General features: G+C 44.6%; 1 protein-coding gene across 1 annotated transcript in view; it reads left to right on the forward strand.

The window, feature by feature from the left end:
• SCN11A (sodium voltage-gated channel alpha subunit 11) overlaps positions 1 to 18,270 on the forward strand; it is an 86,073-nt gene that overhangs the window by 28,450 nt on the left and 39,353 nt on the right. Inside the window, exons 11-15 of the mRNA XM_049628990.1 lie at positions 2,990 to 3,119; positions 4,203 to 4,441; positions 8,797 to 8,979; positions 11,404 to 11,772; positions 13,910 to 14,341. Of these exons, the coding sequence (XP_049484947.1) occupies positions 2,990 to 3,119; positions 4,203 to 4,441; positions 8,797 to 8,979; positions 11,404 to 11,772; positions 13,910 to 14,341 (1,353 nt within the window). The remainder of the gene's footprint in view (positions 1 to 2,989; positions 3,120 to 4,202; positions 4,442 to 8,796; positions 8,980 to 11,403; positions 11,773 to 13,909; positions 14,342 to 18,270) is intronic.

The following is an 18,270-nucleotide window of genomic DNA, read 5'->3' on the forward strand; positions in this document are numbered from 1 at the left end:
ATTCATTCAGTCAGTCATTCATCCATTTGCACATACTTTCCCACATCCATGCATCTGTTCAACTACCCATTTCTTTACAAACATCTATTTGAAGTGTTGACAGGGTTTACCAGCCACGTGGCACTGGGGTAGGTACGAGGGCTCTGTGAGATGTCTGAAACAGACAACTAATGATGAAGACCCACGAACAAGGAGGCAGTTATTGTTTAGTATGACAGCTGACATGATGATCACATATGGGAGAACAGAGGAGAAGCCATGTCTTAGTGGGGGTTCCTGGCGAAGCAAACCCTGAGACGTTAAAGTGCAGGTAGATTATTTGGGAAGTGATCCCAAGGGGCACCAAGAGGAGTGAGAAGAAGGGTTACATGGAAGATAAAGTGGCCAACTAAGGTTCATCATTAAGCTGGTTACCACTGAAGGTACTTGGAGTTTAATCTCCGTGGAGTGAGGGCACTAGAGTATTTATACACCGACTTTGGTCCATCATTGGTTCCAGACTGCTGGATTCAGGTGACAGTCATTTTCCTGCATTTCTGACTTTGTGTTCATTAGGGCAGAGGGTGGTCAGGTCGCCAGAGAAAGCCCTCAGGGAGGACCCGGGGACATACAGATCCAGCCAACGGCAGCATCTATGACTTGGGGGGGTGGGGGGTGGGAGAAGAGCCATGGATCAGAAGAGTTCCCAGAAGAAAAAAGCATCCGTGCCCAAAGGATGAATTAATGTTTCATCCCTGGGTAAAAAGTGAATGGAGCACCACAGGTAGAGGGAGCGGCACACGCAAAGGCCTGGAGGCAAAGGAGAGCGGGAGAATGTGACCTCGTAGAACACTTGTGAGTGTGTGTGTGCACGTGCATGTGTGTATGAGGCTGGAGACGGCCTGGCAAGAGGCTATAGCGGTAGGATGGGGTCATCACAAAAGGCCTCCAAACCAAGCTGAGGGGCTCACCCTTTACTCAGGGACCAAGGGCTAAGCAGTATTGAAAGCTGTTTGTTTGTTTTTTTAAATATTTATTTATCTTTGAGATAGAGAAAGAGACAGAGTGCGAGCAGGGGAGGGGCAGAGAGAGAGGGAGACACAGAATCCAAAGCAGCTCCAGGCTCTGAGCCGACAGCAGAGAGCCTGGTACGATACGGGGCTTGAACTCATGAACCATGAGATCATGACCTGAGCCAAAGTTGGACACTCAACCGACTGAGCCCCCCGGGCGCCCGTGAAAGGTTTTAAACAAAAGAGTGACTTGACCAGGTCGACAGTTTTGAAATCCTAGATGCACTGAAGAGACCGGACCAGAGCAGGATGAGACTGGAGGGAACCAGTTGAGAAGCTGTGGCGGCAATCCAAGTAAGAGGAGACAGGGGCTTAAACTGTGGTGAGGGCAGGAGGATGAAGAGACAATAATGGTACAGTGATTTCCAGAAGAGAAAATTTGGCACTTGACTAGATAGATGCAGAGAGGGGGAAGATGCCAGGTTGACTGCTTGGGTAGCCAACTTGATGGACGGTAGTTTACCGAGACCGGAAAGGAGCTTGTCCTGGGGGAGGGAAGGATGGCGAGCTCAGTTTTGGGTGTGGCAAGCTTGAAATGCCTGTGGGGCATCCTAGCAGGGATATTTTGTAGGCCAAGTGGATATGAAGCTATGAGGGGTAGAGAAAAACCCTATCTTTATCAGTGTGGTGGGGGATGTTTGAACATGTTTTAATTGTGGAGAGAGAAATCGGAGGAGAGGAAAATGTTGAAGATACAGGCCAGGGAATAATGGCGAGAGCCACTTTTCTGAGATGGGAGGAAGAGGTGAAGTGGTCGCAAGGGAGGGTGCATGCCTGAGGGGAGGTGGGGAAAGGAGGTCGGGGGCCTTTACAGAAGTAGGTGGACAGACCTCATCCATTGCTGTGTGCATTTCTCTGATGGAGGGACAGGGACCCATCTTTCAGTTTAGAGGCTTCTCTAATGTCAGACCATAGCATATTGAAGAGCCTGCAAATATTTTTTAATATTTTGAAGGTTTTTTTTTCTCATTTCACAAAACAATAGACCAAGAGCAGACAGCTAATAAAAAGTGTCTTTTCCCTAAGCCAAAATAGGAAATAGCTATAGAAAGACTACAGGTTGCCTTTAAAATAGCTTATCACTGGGACACCTGGGTGGCTCAGTCAGTTAAGCATCTGACTTCAACTCAGGTCATGATCTCACGGTTTGAACCCCGCATGGGGCTCCGTGCTGACAGCGTGAAGCCTGCTTGGGATTCTCTCTCTCTCCTCTCTCTGCCCCTCCCCAACTCATGCTTTCTCTCTCAAAATAAATGAATTAACTTAACGAAAATAAAATAGTTCCCTCTGGGGCCACGGTTGGTCAGAACTTTGGGGAAATAAGTCATCTAGGTAGCTGAAGATTTATGTACTGTCGTGTCCAGAGACCTTAGAATTGTAGGTAAGGCGAGAGTCGAGCCCCCAAGCACGGCCTGAGAGAATGCTTGAGGTTTAGGATATAGACTTTGTCATATTTATTTTGGCTGTTCTTTTTAGTTACTGACTGTTTCAAAATCCATTTAGGCAGCCATTCTAACCTGGCCCCGATCCACCCTTCTAAATGTATCTATCCCCCCACTCCTGCCACTCAAAAACATTATTTCTAATTTTGACTTTTTATTGCTTTTGTGTCCTGAACCGTTTATTGCTCCTTCGTTTTCGTAAAATTTTGTTTGCTCTTTGTTGACAATGAATAAATCACAAAGAAACATTTCCGTAGTTAGGATCCGGGAAATTTGCATACGTTGAAAAGTATGAATGCCACCCTGTATTTTAGTTATGAAATCTGAAACAGGAAAGCTGAACCTTCGTCCTGCCGTGAGATGCAAGGGAGCGGAGCTATATAATATACTAAGTCTTTTCCAGGCATGTGGCGTTCAAACAGAGTAGCTTGTGACCTTTTGAGGAGGGGCAGTCCCTTCCCTTTGAAGGTCGACCGTGCCTTCCTTCTCTTACAGCCACACATCCTAGAGCAAACCAAACGGCTGTCCCAGAATCTGTCAGTGGATTTCTGTGATGAGCACGGGGACCCCTTCCAAAGGCAGAGGGCCCTGAGTGCCGTCAGCATCCTCACCATCACCATGCAGGGTAAGCTCTGCCCTCCTGGCCCCAGGGACAGCCCAACTGCAGTGACGTCCCTCCATTTTCCTTCTTTCCATCTCCCCCAGAAGCCCTCTGTAGCCCCTTCTGCTTCCTGCAGAGTGACTTCTTGCGCCTCTTTGGAGCATGGGAGCCAAGTGGCTTGCGGAAGCAGGCCCACCCTGAGTTGGCCCTTGGGTATTGGTGGGAACTGGCTAGCTTTGGCGTTTAGGACCAAGAGTACAGACAAGACCCCCGCCCTTACCCACCCTGATCAGGCCAGGCAGTCACAGGGGGTCGCAGTGGCAATGACAGTGACCAAAGAAGAGACGACACAGAAGTTTCCAGAAGGTGACGGTTGTCATGGAAGTTAGAGTTAGGAATCTGGCATGCAAAGTGGAAGACCTGTGTAGATAGGCTGGAATCATCTGACGGACCTCATCAACAGCAGGTAACCAGGACCCCCAACTGACGGGTTGGTGTTCAAAGGCAGGACCCAAGTCCTTACAGGGACGGGGTCAGATTCGTCCTTAGCACTTTTGAGCCCTATTGCATCGCTTCATTTGGCTTGTATGAGTCCCTTGAAATGGTGCCGGGGAAATCGGAAATCAGGGGTACAGTGGCCTTGTGGCCTGAATTCAACCTGCTGATAGAGTACCTTTTGCTTCAAAACAAAAGATGCCCCTGCCTGAATACCTGGCCTTCCTCTGAGCCCTGGTAGCTCTGTGTGCCCCTGGTACAGCTGTCACCGTGGTCTGCCTTGAATGAACATAATTTGAGCTTATACCCTTCTCTCTCATGGGTTCACAGCCTGTGAGTGTTGACTTCCCCATCTGTATCTCTAACGGTGCGGCTCAGCTCCCAGATGCTCAACACAAGTATAAAGACTGGATGTACACGGCTATACCACAGGGAAGTTGTATACGGCAAACCTTTCTGGCTGTACCCGTCAGCGCCCCTCTTGGCTGATCGTGTTGTTCACGAGAGACCGTAGGGAAGAGGGGGGGAAGAGAGTGGAATGCACTCAGGCAAACAGCGGCCAGATGGATTCATAGCTAACTACTCAACTGCTCTCCCATTCTCCTTCTCCAGAGCAAGAGAAATCACAGGAGCCTTGCCTCCCGTGTGGGGGAAACGTGGCGTCCAGATACCTCGTGTGGAACTGCAGCCCCCAGTGGCTGTGCATTAAGAAGGCCCTGCGAGTCGTGATGACCGACCCCTTTACTGAGCTGGTCATCACCATCTGCATCGTAATCAACACTGTCTTCTTGGCCTTGGAGCATTACAAAATGGACCAGAGTTTTGAGTATATGTTGTATACAGGGAATTTGGTAACTTTAGGCTTTTTAAAATATCCAAATATTCCAAACTGTGACTTATAACTCTTTCAAAGTCTAAACATTTTGTAAGTGGCCTAACCTAGCCTAGGTCCCTGGTCCCCTTAAGTAGAGTCAAGGGCAAATGCAACTGTTAGAATTTTGTTTTTACTCGTTTGGTAATTTTCCACGGCCCCTGTGTTGGCCCTCTGGTATGCCAAGGCATCTCTTTAGCCATCCAGTGGTAAGCCAGAAGGCAGCAGACATCTTAAAAGGTCAGCTATTTGGCACGATCTTGGGGGCAAGAAAACCTTAATGATGTCCAGAGACCCTTGGTAACGTGTCTCATGGTCCCCAGTGATGCTGATGGCATCATTTGTCACAAAATAATGTGACTGCCATTACTAGTTATTATTCCCCCTGGAAAGGTGGGTCAGGGCGTGGCGGCTGTGGGAGGCTTGCTTTCCCAGGAGGGAAAGCTTATGCTTATGTGCAAAGCTTATGAAGTACAATGCTTATGAAGGTGGGGTGGGGCTCCCGACTTGAGCCTGCTTCAGTATGTTTCTCGTTAGATGTATCTAATCCAAGTTAAATTGGGAAAATTAAGGTAGGAGAGCAGACGTTTCATGAACTGCTCAATTTATTGTTCCCGGAGAAGGCATTTTTCCCGAGGATTAATTAGTCTCCTAAATATCAGAAATAGCAAATTACCCGCTGAACGTTCTATCCTAATTAGCTAATGAGTGAATAGGCTAAAAATCTTACCAGAGTATGTAGCTCTGTTTTTTTATTTATTGTTTTTTTAAAAAAATTTATTTATTGTTTAATTTACATCGAAGTTAGTTAGCATATGGTGCAACAATGCTTTCAGGAGTAGATTCCTTAATGCCCCTTACCCATTTAGCCCATCCCCCCTCCCACAACCCCTCCAGCAACCCTCTGTTTGTTCTCTATATTGAAGCGTCTCTTATGTTTTGTCCCCCTCCTTGTTTTTATATTATTTTTGCTTCCCTTCCCTTATGCTCATCTTTTTTGTATCTTAAATTCCTCATATGAGTGAAGTCAGATGATATTTGTCTTTCTCTGACTAATTTCGCCTAGCATAATACCCGCTAGTTCCATCTACATAGTTGCAAATTGTAGCCATTTATTCTTTTTTTTTTTTTTTTTATTAACGTTTTTTATTTATTTTTGGGACAGAGAGAGACAGAGCATGAACGGGGGAGGGGCAGAGAGAGAGGGAGACACAGAATCGGAAACAGGCTCCAGGCTCCGAGCCATCAGCCCAGAGCCCGACGCGGGGCTCGAACTCACAGACCGCGAGATCGTGACCTGGCTGAAGTCGGACGCTTAACCGACTGCGCCACCCAGGCGCCCCTATAGCCATTTATTCTTAAAGTTTTATTTTATTTTTCCAACTTAAAAAAGTAATACATGCTTTTTTTAAATTTTAAAACTAAGGAAAATTTTAAAAATGAGGGGAATACAAAGCAGAAACTTATTTCCTATGGTCCTGTTAGCAAAGATGATCATTTTTTAGCATGGCAGAGGATTTCTAGGCAATATGTATGTATGTGTTTTTTAATTAATTATTTTACGCTGATCGGAACCCGCTATGCCTATTGAATCAGAAGTTGGTTCACAGAGCTGCTTCCATGCATCAGGTTTAGGTAACTGTTACCCTCAGTTCCAGGGCTCCTCAGGAGGAGCAGGGATCCAGTGGGACCACAGTGCAGGACCAAGGAGGCTCTCCATACAGTCTGCATTTAAGTTTCTTTCCCCAAACTGCCCTTGGGCGGAAGTGCCCTTGTGGGTGTGTGTGGGTCAGATCAGATTTCATGCTGCTCGATGAGCCTAACACACATGGTCCCTTCTAATAGGCTGGTGTCTTCTGGGCTCTAGGCCAGCGTATTCACCTATCTCCTGCTGACGTATCCCAGACATGGGCTGACAGTGTTATTTCCCTTGGAGACAGAAAGCTGTGCCCACGAGACCATGGTTCCCAGCTCAACGGAGTCAGCAGAGCCATCCTTCATCACCTCCTGGTGGATGGAGTTATTAGATTAGTTCCAGAGAATAACCCAAAGAACCCAAAGTCATGCCCCTAGACAGGGCTTTCCAGTTGCAAAGGTGGCCTGTCTGTCCATCCCTTCATTTTCTGATCCAAGTGTGGGAAATGACAAAAGCCACCCTCTCAGATTTCCCACTGGTTAGATGTTCTGGGTGTTGAGGTGAAGCTGCATTTTGCAGTCAGAAGTTGGATAATTAAGTGACATTCTTCTTCACTCTCCCCAGAAGGGGTATAGAAGGAGGCCCAGGGACATTGTTGGTGTCTGAGTTCGCAGGCAGAGGCTGCACCCCGGGCCCCTGAAAATTGACACGAAACCTGCATTGCTGGCCACGTAGCCTGTGCTTCCATCCCCTGCGCCCTGTTCCCTAGGCACATGATACGAGGGTGGTAGTCACCTCATCTGTGCCCCCGTAGCAGCGGCGGAAGGAGGCTTTGGAGCCCTGAGATCCCAGGAACACATCCAAGCCTCCCTCCTCCGATGGGTGGGCGAGGCTTTAACTGGCCTGTGGAGGTTCTGTGGGACTGGACTTGAAAATGGACTCTCTAGGCTTTGGGACAGCTTAAATCAGGGGAGTACGTTGAGCTCCCGAAAAGCCATGAGTAGCCGTTGAGTCGGCTTGCAAAACCCACGGTCCCAAGGCATGTAGGGTTGCTGTAGGGCTAGACAGCTTAAGCCTGAAGGGGACAGGAGGGGGAGGAGGAGCTCAAAAGGGAACAGGGATCAGTCCAGCACAATTAACTAGAACTAGGTAACACTGCGTGCTTTCAGACTCTGGTTGCAGCTTTGGGCAGAAGTAGATAGAAATATTTAAAGGGAAAAGACTGATACGAGCTTTGGGTTTTTTGGTTTTTGGTTTTGCCCCCTTGATTTCTTTTTTTTTTTTTTTTAATTTTTTTTTAACGTTTATTTATTTTTGAGACAGAGAGAGACAGAGCATGAACGGGGGAGGGTCAGAGAGAGGGAGACACAGAATCCGAAACAGGCTCCAGGCTCTGAGCTGTCAGCACAGAGCCCGACGCAGGGCTCGAACTCACGGACCGCGAGATCGTGACCTGAGCCGAGGTCGGCTGCTTAACCGACTGAGCCACCCAGGCGCCCCTTGCCCCCTCGATTTCTATTTGCCTATCTTGGATTTATCTTTGCTTATTCCCCCCTTCCCCCCCCTTTTTTTTTTAACTTGTGTCACTTTATTTTAGGAATTTTTAAAGATAAATAGTACGTCATCAAATTATTTATAAAAATGGATCATCTGTTACTTTTAATAAGGACGTTTAAAAATCATTTCTGGGGTGTTTCTTTTTCTTTTCCAAAGCTGTAGAGTCCTATAGCTGACAACCTTTTTATATTACCTTATTTCATACTATTGTTTCATACTATTATTACTTATTTCATGCTATTATTTTCATATTTCATATTATTTCATACTATTGTTTTCTCATATCTATTTGTGTATGTGTGAGAGAAAATGTGCTATTTGCTATGAAGAAATGCTTTGTTTTCTCGTCTGCAAAGATGTAGATGATAGATGATGTAGAATTTGGCTGCCGCTCATTCAACACTGCAGTGTTTTTCAGCCTGTATTTATCTAATTTTCAAAGACAAAACCAAAAACATATATTTGTGCCCGTGGAAATCACATCGTTTCGCGCTTTCTGTAGCTCTTGCCTTTCTTTTTGATTCTCCGGTATTTTGTTCTGGAATAAGGAACCCTGCATTCTGCGAGTGAATGTTTAGGATTATACGCCAACTCACTTCTCCTCCTTTCAACCATGACCAATGCGGGGTTTAGCCCATGGTATTTATCATAGAGGCCAAGCGTCCATATTGAGTTGCTCAAAGATGTTTCCTGTTCCCGGCAGTGTTTTTTCAAGTCTCTGCTCTGGGCCCCTTTTAAGTCTTTTTCTGATCAAAGTGGTTGGGTGAACTCCTCCTGGGTTCGGCTTTATGGAGGATATTTATCTTCAGTTTTCAGAGCTGCCGTGTACTCCCCACCTCCCCCATTTTGGAACTTTCGTTGACATTTTAAAGGAACTTAGAGGAGGGATCGCTTGACATTTTCTATCACTCTGCCTTATCTTCAGCTGAATGGGAAATAATATTTATTCTCCACGCCGATGTCCGCGAGCTTGGGAACACTGGAATGGGCACTATGGGGAGAGGAATGGGGGGAGAGGAGCCAAGTAAATCAAAATGCGCTGTATTTCTTCGTGACTTCTGCAATTCCCTTGGACCATTCTTAGAATTGTATCTTCAAGGAGCAGTAGCTCCCTTTTCTCATTCTTCCCTGTCTCACTGCAGGTTTTCACTGGCATTTTCATGGCAGAAATGTGCCTAAAAATCATCGCGCTCGATCCCTACAACTACTTCCGCCGAGGCTGGAACATTTTTGACAGCATCGTCGCTCTTCTGAGTTTTGCAGATGTGATGAACAGTGTGGTTGTAGGAAAACAAAGTCCTCTGTTTTTCCATTCCTTAAGAGTGGTAAGGCACTTACTGTTGTATTTTACTGAAATGCCTTAGCTGCCAGGGTTGACGAGAGTCTTGAGTGAGTTCAGTGGCTATTTTGCACTCAACTTGAACTCCTCTTGCCTTAACCAGAGGCTCAAAACTGCGCTCCTCCTGCCACCCAGGTTTTGCATATTCTTGGGAGTCCGCGGGGGTCTCCTCCCAGCTGAACCCCTACCTCCCCACTCCCAAGATGATGGTTTAGGCAAGCAGGTGCAGTGTTGTGTCTTCTGGTGTCAGGATTGTGCTCCTTGATTAGCGTACCACCCCTCCCTCCATCTCTTCCCCACCACCCACCCCTGAGCTCTGAGCCGGGCACCCTCACATCTGGGCTCACCAAGGGGGGGTGAAGACCGACAGGCACGAGGTTCCACCTCACGGCTTCCAGTGCCACATTCCCATGCTGTCATCTCGGCCCTCCGTCTACTGCCCATGGAGGCATGCTGGTGACCTTTGCAGAGGCACCTGACAGGAGCTGACCCGAAGGAGGGCTGAAAGGGGAGGAAAAGTACTGTCTTCAAGGAGTCTGGCATCTAGAGACGAGACAAGGCAGGGCCAGAAATGACCGTGAGGCAAAGTAGAGAACGTGACAGACCCCATGAGAAGTATGGATAGAAAGCTACAGAGAGACCACATCTAACAGGGGAAGCAGGAAGCCAGAAAAGGTGGCCTTTTGTCCCCTTCCAGAGATTTGCTTTTTATTTTGGCAGGGATGAGATTTCCAGGAGTAAGACAGTTGCCCCAGTTACAGAAGGTGTACATTTTATACTTGGGATATGTTAGGCGATCACACTGCCCAAAGTCATGCATCGTTTTAGGCTGCTCTCCTGAAGTTTTATTGGTGCTCAGGTGAGCAAAGTTACATTTGCTTTACGATTGTTTAGGCTTATTACAGCCATGCTCTGACGGGAGGGACTCTGTGGAGTTGTCTATATGAGAACAGAACCGTGATTTCCCCCATCTACCCTCTGGGGACACAGCGCTGATCCTTCTCTTGGGCCATAAGTCTTACTGACCTGAAATGTTTCTCCCAAACAGTTGATAGGATTGTACTTTGGAATGAAACCCATTGGTTTACATTGGAAGTTAATGTAGGAAATGACCTATGAACGTAGTTGCCACGTTGTCTCCTACAGGGTCTATAAGGTTCCAGGGAAAAAATGTTCTTTTTGGAAAAAGTGTGTGTGTTTTGAGTAGCTGATTGCTTTTTCTCTCCTGGGTACAAAATGTCATATTACTCTCATCACTGTTAGACAGTTGAGATTCAGACTTGTGACCTGAATTATGTAAAGTAGGAGTTAGCAGTTTTTTTTTCTGTAAAAGGCCAGATGGTAAATATTTTCAGCATTATAGGCTATGTGGTCTGTGTCGAAATCATTCAACTCTGCTGTTATAGCACAGAAGTAGCCATAGACATTCGAGAAGAAATGGGCGTGACTGTGTTCCAATAGACTTTTATTTATAGGCGTGGACATTTGAACTTCATACAGTTCTCATGTGTGATGAAATACCCTTCTTTTGATTATTGTCTAACCATTTAAAAATGTAAAATATTCTAAGCCCTTAGGCCATACCAAAACAGACATTGGCTGGATTTGGTCCTTGGGCCAGACTTTTTTGACTCTGGGTATAGTATTCTATAGTATAGAATTCCAAAACATTTCATTTTATGCAACAGACACATATGCTTAATTCCACCATCATGACTCCAAAGTATCATTTAACAAAAATCAGAACAAAATATTTCTTTTTTTAAATTTATTTAAATTCTAGTTAGTTAACATAGAGTGTATATTGGTTTCAGGAGTAGAATTTAGTGATTCATCACTTGCATATATCCCAGTGCCCATCCCAACAAGTACCCTCCTTAAAACCCATCACCCATCTAGCCTATCCCCCTACCCACTTCCCCTCCAGCAACCCTTAGTTTGTTCTCTGTAGAATATTTCCATTTTTTTTAACTTTTTAAATGTTTATTTATTTTTGAGAGAGAGAGAGAGAGAGAGCGAGAGAGAGACAGCGTGAGCAGGGGAGGGCAGAGGGAGACGGAGACACAGAATCCGAAGCGGGCTCCAGGCTCTGAGCTGTCAGCACAGAGCCTGATGCGGGGCTCCAACCAACGAACCGTGAGATCATGACCCGAGCCGAAGTCGGACACTTAACTGACTGAGCCACCCAGGCGCCCCAAATATTTCCATTTTTAAAACAAAAAGTAAATATGGGTGTTAGCGTAGGACAAGGAGTTGATGACTATGTTTAGGATGGATTTGGCTTTGAAAAGATTTTTGATAATCATAAATGCTGTGCTTTGGGAACGTGTCATTTACTACATAGCTGAGCAGATGGCATTTGTCTTTAACAGGCTTTTCTTCCACTTTTGTTTATTGTCTGTTTCTACAGCTAAGGGTTTTCAAGTTAGCCAAATCCTGGCCGACTTTAAACACACTGATAAAGATAATTGGTCACTCCGTCGGAGCCCTGGGAAACCTGACCGTGGTCCTGGCCATTGTGGTCTTCATTTTCTCAGTTGTTGGCATGCAGCTTTTTGGCTCTAAATTCAATTCTGTAAGGAATAACACCAAATCCTGTGGCCCTACAGTCCCATGTTTACGACGCTGGCACATGGGGGACTTCTACCGTTCCTTTCTGGTGGTATTCCGCATCCTCTGTGGGGAATGGATTGAAAACATGTGGGAATGTATGCAAGAAACTAGTAAACCGCTGTGCGTCGTCGTCTTTCTGTTGATCATGGTGATAGGAAAACTCGTGGTGAGTGTCTTATATCTTTTTTTTTTTAATATATGGACTAAACGGATGCATTACCTTCTTTTGCAATGCTTCGCTAGTGATTATTACTCTACATATAAAATTATGCATGTAATGTTATATGATATTAAAATATGCATTTGAATTTGACTTGAGGAAATTATTATAAGCATGAAACAAAATCTGCTTGTCACACAGCGCTCATGTTGATGGATGCCTCAATATCTATTCTACTACAGGCGATTATTCTAAGATAATTGTATTCTCTTTGTCCATGAATGGCTGAGGTAGGGATGTGTGACTTAATTTGGGCAATAAGATGTAAAGGGATATCTAGTAAGGAAGATTTCTTGGTCTTAAAAAAAAAAAAAAAAAAGGATGACCTAAAAAAAAAAAAAATGGTCCCTTTACTTTCCCTGGGCCTTGTTATTAAAGACTGATTCATCTCAGAGCTGCAAACATTATCCAAGCGGGAGAAGAGCCAGCCTAACACAAAGTTGTTAGGAAGGTAGAGGGAAAAGGTGGAATGAACCTATCTTCGTGTTCCCCATGTTTTATTTTTTAATTTAATTTTATTTTTTGAGAGAGAGAGAGAACACGCACATGTGTGCAAGCAGGGGAGGGACAGAGTGGGAGAAAGAGAGAATCCCAAGCTTGGGACGGGGCTTGATCTCACAACTGTGAGATCGTGACCTGAGCTGAAATCAAGAGTCAGACACTTAACCAACTGAGCCACCCAGACACCCCATCCCCTTGTTTTATTTTCAAGTGTCTTGTGTTACATTTTCTCGTTGTATAAGTTACCTTGAGTCTATTGCCTGCAGCTGGAAACCTAGACACTATTAGCTAATTGGGTACCCAGTAAAGATATGAAGAGACAAGAGACACACAGGACATCTGACCACAAGGTCTTGAGAATCAAGTTGGGGCTATCGTGCAAATATAATGAACCATCCGCATGAACACCATTGCTTCATCCTATGTACGAGATCAGCGTTGTTAGGAAGACAGTAAGTGATACAAAAGTTTCGGAACAGGGTATCACCAATGGGAGTGGGAACGGAGTGTTAACAAAGGATGTGTGGAAGATACAGTACTTGAGAAGGGTACTCAAGAGGCAAGGAGGTGGCGCCTGGGCGGCTCAGTCGGTTGAGTGTCCAACTTCAGCTCAGGTCATGATCTCACGGTTTGTGATTTCAGGCCCCACGTCACTCTCGCTGCTGTCAGCCCAGAGAGTGCTTCGGATCCTCTGTCCCCCTCTCTCTCTGCCCCTCCCCTGCTTACACTCTCTCTCTCTCTCCAAAAAAAAAAAAAAATTATAAAAAAAAAAAGAGGCAAGGTGGACTTAGCAAAGAGAGGAAAGCTTGAGCAAAGATCCACAGGTGGGAATTCTTACCGTGAAGCTGAGGGAGAGTGATGAGACCCATTCGAGCTCATGAGATACGCCTCCCCGAAGGCAGTCTATTTTTGAGTGGGTGACAGCCACAAAGGCGCTTGAGGAGGTAAAGATGATGAATGGGAGGGTGTGTAAGTGTCAGCAAAAAAACCCCGAGTAGGAAGCTGATGAGATGATCTGAATTTAAATTGATCCAAGCTTCAACAGAAGAGTCGCAGATTCGCAGATTCGATTCCAACCCCTCCGGCTCAGTCCCAACACTTTGCTGTGGTTCAGGCAACAGGACCTAAAAAGCCTGCCCAAAGCACATCCTCTCTCAAACTGTACCAACAGGAGAGGACTCCACGGCAGTATGAGACATCAGACCCATATCCCCGTGGGCAATTCCAGGAAAACCAAGGTCAGGATTCGACGGATCCCCAAGGAATATACATGGCCACAGCTCCGCTTTACCGTGGCCAGGGTTTACAACATCTGTTGCTTGTATATAGACAAGCCAGACTTGGGGTGTTTGCACCATTTCCCTTCCATTTTTCTTTTACCTTTCTCTCTTCCTCAATTTTTCTCCTCTTATTCATTTTATAGGTAAACTTTTTTATAGGTAAATACCAGAAAGACGTAGAACTCTCATTTGAGTTAGTTTTGGGTCTTGGGGGGAGAAGTTGCTCCGGAAACCTACTGTATCTTCCCATCTGCTAAACTTCCTATTCCCCTTGTGTCTCCCCTCCCCTCGCCCCGCCCCAGGTACTCAACCTCTTCATTGCCTTGCTGCTCAATTCCTTCAGTAATGAGGAGAGGGATGGAAGCTTGGTTGGAGAGGCCAAAAAAACCAAAGTCCAGTTAGCCCTGGATCGGTTCCACCGGGCTTTTTGCTTTGTAATCCATACTCTTGCGCGTTTTTGTCACACGTGGTGCAGGAGGCAAACGTTACCGCAGCAAAAAGAGGTGTCGGGAGGCCCTCCTGCCAAAAGCAAAGACATCATTCCACTGGTCGCAGGGGTGAAAAGGGGCTCGGAGACCTGGGAGGAGTTCGGTGTAGTCACGTCTGCACCAAAGACCTTGAGTGTAGAGCATGACCGGACTTGGTTGGCCCCACTTGCAGAGGAAGAGGATGATTTTGAATCTTCTGGCAAAATCAACGCACAGTGCGTTGCACCACCTGAGGCTGGAAAACAGGTACGAAGCTTCGTACGTAGACGTAGAGGTCACGTGAAGGTAGAGCTGCCATGGGGCACCGGTGGCCCGCCCTGTTCTGAGCACCATGCGGTATTTGCGTGCACATCCTAGTGCCGGTTCGGATCGTGCTCCCGCACGTACGGAGGTGGAGAGATGGCAGAGGAGTCCAGAGGGGAGCGAGATCAGAGTGGGCCAGGGTGACAGGGGAATCAAGTGACTGTGGTTGAGCCCTAAAAGAAGCGTAACGTTTGGATTAGCTGAAAGGTGGGAAGTGAACCGAACAGCACAGAAAAGGAGACGGTGGTGAGAACAAACGCAGTCTCTGAAGGGACCAGTAGGCGAGGAGTGGTGGGAGATGAGGCGGTCAGGGAGTGGCAGGGAGCTGAGCGCCCTAAATAAACAACTACAGGCTTCATTCTGGATGCAGCTGGGCTGTCTCAATATTCCTGAGTTTTCCACAGTGGTTGTACCATGTTGCATTCCCATTAGCAATCACTGTAATCATTCTGACGGGTTTGTGGTGGTATCTCATTGTGGTTTCAAGTCTCATGTCACTGATAAATAATGATATTGCATAATATATCTTCATTGGTAAAGTATCTATTGTCCATCTTTATTTCTTATTATTGAGTTGTAAGAGTCTATTACATATTTGAATACAAGTCCTTTGACAGGTATAACACTGCACATATTTTCTAACTGCCTGTGGTTCATCTTTTATTTTCTTCCCGGTATCTTTCAGTGAGCAGAAATTTTTAATTTTGGTGAAGTATCACTGATCAATATTATTCCTATGGTTCATGGGTTTTCATTCCATTCTAAGAAATCTTTGTATAACCCAAAACTGGACATATTTTCCCATATGTTTTCTTTGAGAATTTTACAGGTTTAACTCTCAGGTTCAGGTCTATGATCCATTTCAACTTAATTCTTGTGTATGATATGAGTTGAGTCATTTTTTCCTGTATATATAAGTGATTATAGTACCGTATTTTGAAAAGACTGTTCTTATCCCACTGAATCAACTTGGTATCTTTGTCAAAGATCAAATTGGCTCTATCTGTTAATATTTTTATGTTATTGTAAATGTAATTTTTAAAATTTTAGTTTCTGAATGTTCGGTATTAGTACATGGATATAAATAGGCTTTTGTGTTTTGACTTTGTATCTATCCTGCAGTGTTGGTAAACTGACTTATTCATTCCAATAGCTTTTTTGTAGTTTCCTTAGGATTTTCTAGGCATATAAGTATTTCATCTGTAAATAAAAACTTCTTTTTTTTATGTGGGCTTTTTTTTTTTCTTGCCTTATTCCATTGGTTAGAACCTTTGGTATAATGTTGAATAGGAATCATGGGAATGTATTCCTTGCCTTGCTCCTGGTCTTAGGTAGAAACATAAAGTCTTTTCCCATTAAGTAAGATCTTAGGAGAGGAAGTTCCCTTCATTCCATTTGCCAGGAGGTTTTATTTTTCTTTTAAATTATGAATGTATATCGATTTTTCTGAAATACTTTTCCCATATTTATTGGGATAATCATTTTTAACATTTATTTTGGATGCTAAATCACTTAGGCATTCCTTGGATTATCCCTATTTGAGCATGGTATGTTATTATCCTCTTATGCATATTTGCATCCAACTGGCTAGTATTTTGTTAAAGATTTTGCATCCCTAGGTTTTTCCCTTATAACGTGTCAGCCTGGTTTTGGTATCAGGTTAACATGGGCCTTCTTATAATATGATTACCACCGTAGTATTAGCTAACACCTCCATCATGTCACATAATTATTTCTTTATTGTGGTAAGAATATTTAAGGTTTACTCTCTTAGCAACTTTCAAGTATATACCATAGTATTATTAATTATAATCACAACACTGTACATCATATCCTTATTCATCTTCTAACTGAAAGTTTGTATTTTCGGACCAACAGCTACCCACTCCCCCTACCCTCCACCCCCCAGCCCCTGTTAACTACCATTCTGTTCTCTGTCTCTGCAAATCTGGCTTTTTTAGATTTCACACGTAAGTGATACCATGCTGTATTTGTCTTTCTCTGACTTGTTTCACTTGAGCATGATGTCCTGGGGTCCATCCAAATATTATCGGTTATAGTTGAGGCTAGAACATTGTGTGTATTGTTTCAAATATTCTGTTCTTTTCTCTCTTCTCCTTCTGGTATTCCCATTACATGTATGTTTCACCTATGTAGGTGCCCCACAGGTCTTAAGGATTCTGTTCCTTTTTTTCCCCGTATTTTTTTCTCTTTGTCTTTCAGGTTTGGGGATGTTTACTGAGATAGCCTCAAGCTCAGAGATTCTTTCCTCAGCTGTATCCAGTCTCCTAACAGGCCCATCAGTGACATTCTTTATTTCTCTTACAATGTGTTAGATCTCTAGCATTTTTTAAATCCTTTCTGAGAACTTTCATCTCTCTTGCTCAATTTGCCTGTGTGTTCTTGCATGCTGTCTACTCTGTCCATTAGAGCCCTGAGTATTTTAATCATAGCTGTTTTAAATTCCTGGTCTGACAATTCCAACAACACTGCCATATTGAGACTGGTTCTGATGCTTGCCTGTCTCTTCAACCTATATTTTTTGCCTTTTAGTATGCCTTCTGTTTTTTCTTCAGAATCAGACATGATGTGCTGGGTAGATGGAAATGCTGTAAATGGGCCTTTATCAATGTGTTGGTGAGGTTTGAGGGGAATGAAGAAGCTCTGTGGTCCTATGATTAGGTCTCAGTCTTTTAGTGAGCCTGTGCTTCTGGACCGTGAACAGTGCTCCTCAGGTGGCTAGCGTGAGCTAGAGTCGGGTATTTCCCACCCCCGGGTCAGTTAGGTCCTGATAAAACCCCAGCAGGTTAGGCTCTGGTTAGTTTCTCTTGAGGGGAGGGCTTGTTAAGAATAGAATTCTCTAGCATGTTTCAAGATGGTTCCTTTTACTCTCCCCCTGCTGGAAGCAAGTGTGGATTTTTCTCCTGTATTTACTGTGAGAACCTGGTAGAGCTCTGGGGGCCTCTGTTGACTGGGTCCCCTAGGACTTTTATCTCTTAGACTTGTCCACACTGAGCCTCCAGCAGTTTGTCAATTACAGTTTAGGTTTCCCTCCTCGGGGACTGATTCCCACGGAGGATTTTGCTCCTGGGCTTCCGCTTTGGTGAATTGTGATTCTCTGTATTATCCTGTCTTTCTCTCCAACTTGGGGGACAATAATTTGCCCTGGACTTATTTCTCTTATGGCTCTAAGAAGAGTTATTGGTTTTCCAGTTCGTTTAGCTTTTCACATGTTAGGATGGAGTGGAGACTTCCAGGCCTTCTTACATGTCAGACCAGAAACTGGAAGAGAGAGAGAGAGACAAAGCATAAACAGGGGAGGAGCAGAGGGAGAGGGAGACACAGAATCTGAAGCAGGCTCCAGGCTCTGAGCTTTCAGCACAGAGCCTGATGTGGGGCTCAGACTCACAAACCCTGAGATCATGACCTGAGCGGAAGTCACTTAACCGACTGAGCCACACAGGTGCCCCTCTGTGAGAAGTTTTTAAATTACAAATTAAATCTGTTTACTTTGTTATAGGAATTACAGGGCTATTCTGATGTTCTGTTTCTTCTTGTGGCTGTTTTGGTAGTTTTTGTGTTTCTAGGAATATGTCCTTTTTTTGAAGTTATCTGATTTGTTAACATATAGTTAATCATAATATTTCCTTGGAATCCTTTTGGTTTCTATAAGGTTGATAGCAATGTCCCCTTTTGTTCCTGATTTTAGCAATTTGATCTTTCATTTTCTCTTGGTCAGTCTTATTAAAGTTTTGTCAATTTTGTTGATCTTTTAAAATAATCAACTTTTGATTTTGTTGATTATATCTATTATTTTCTGAATCTCTGTATGCTTATTTATGCTTGTTTTGAGTTAGTTTTCTCTTCCTCTC

The sequence above is a fragment of the Panthera uncia genome, chromosome C2 (assembly GCF_023721935.1).
Source record: "Panthera uncia isolate 11264 chromosome C2, Puncia_PCG_1.0, whole genome shotgun sequence".
NCBI classification, from domain to species: domain Eukaryota; kingdom Metazoa; phylum Chordata; class Mammalia; order Carnivora; family Felidae; genus Panthera; species Panthera uncia.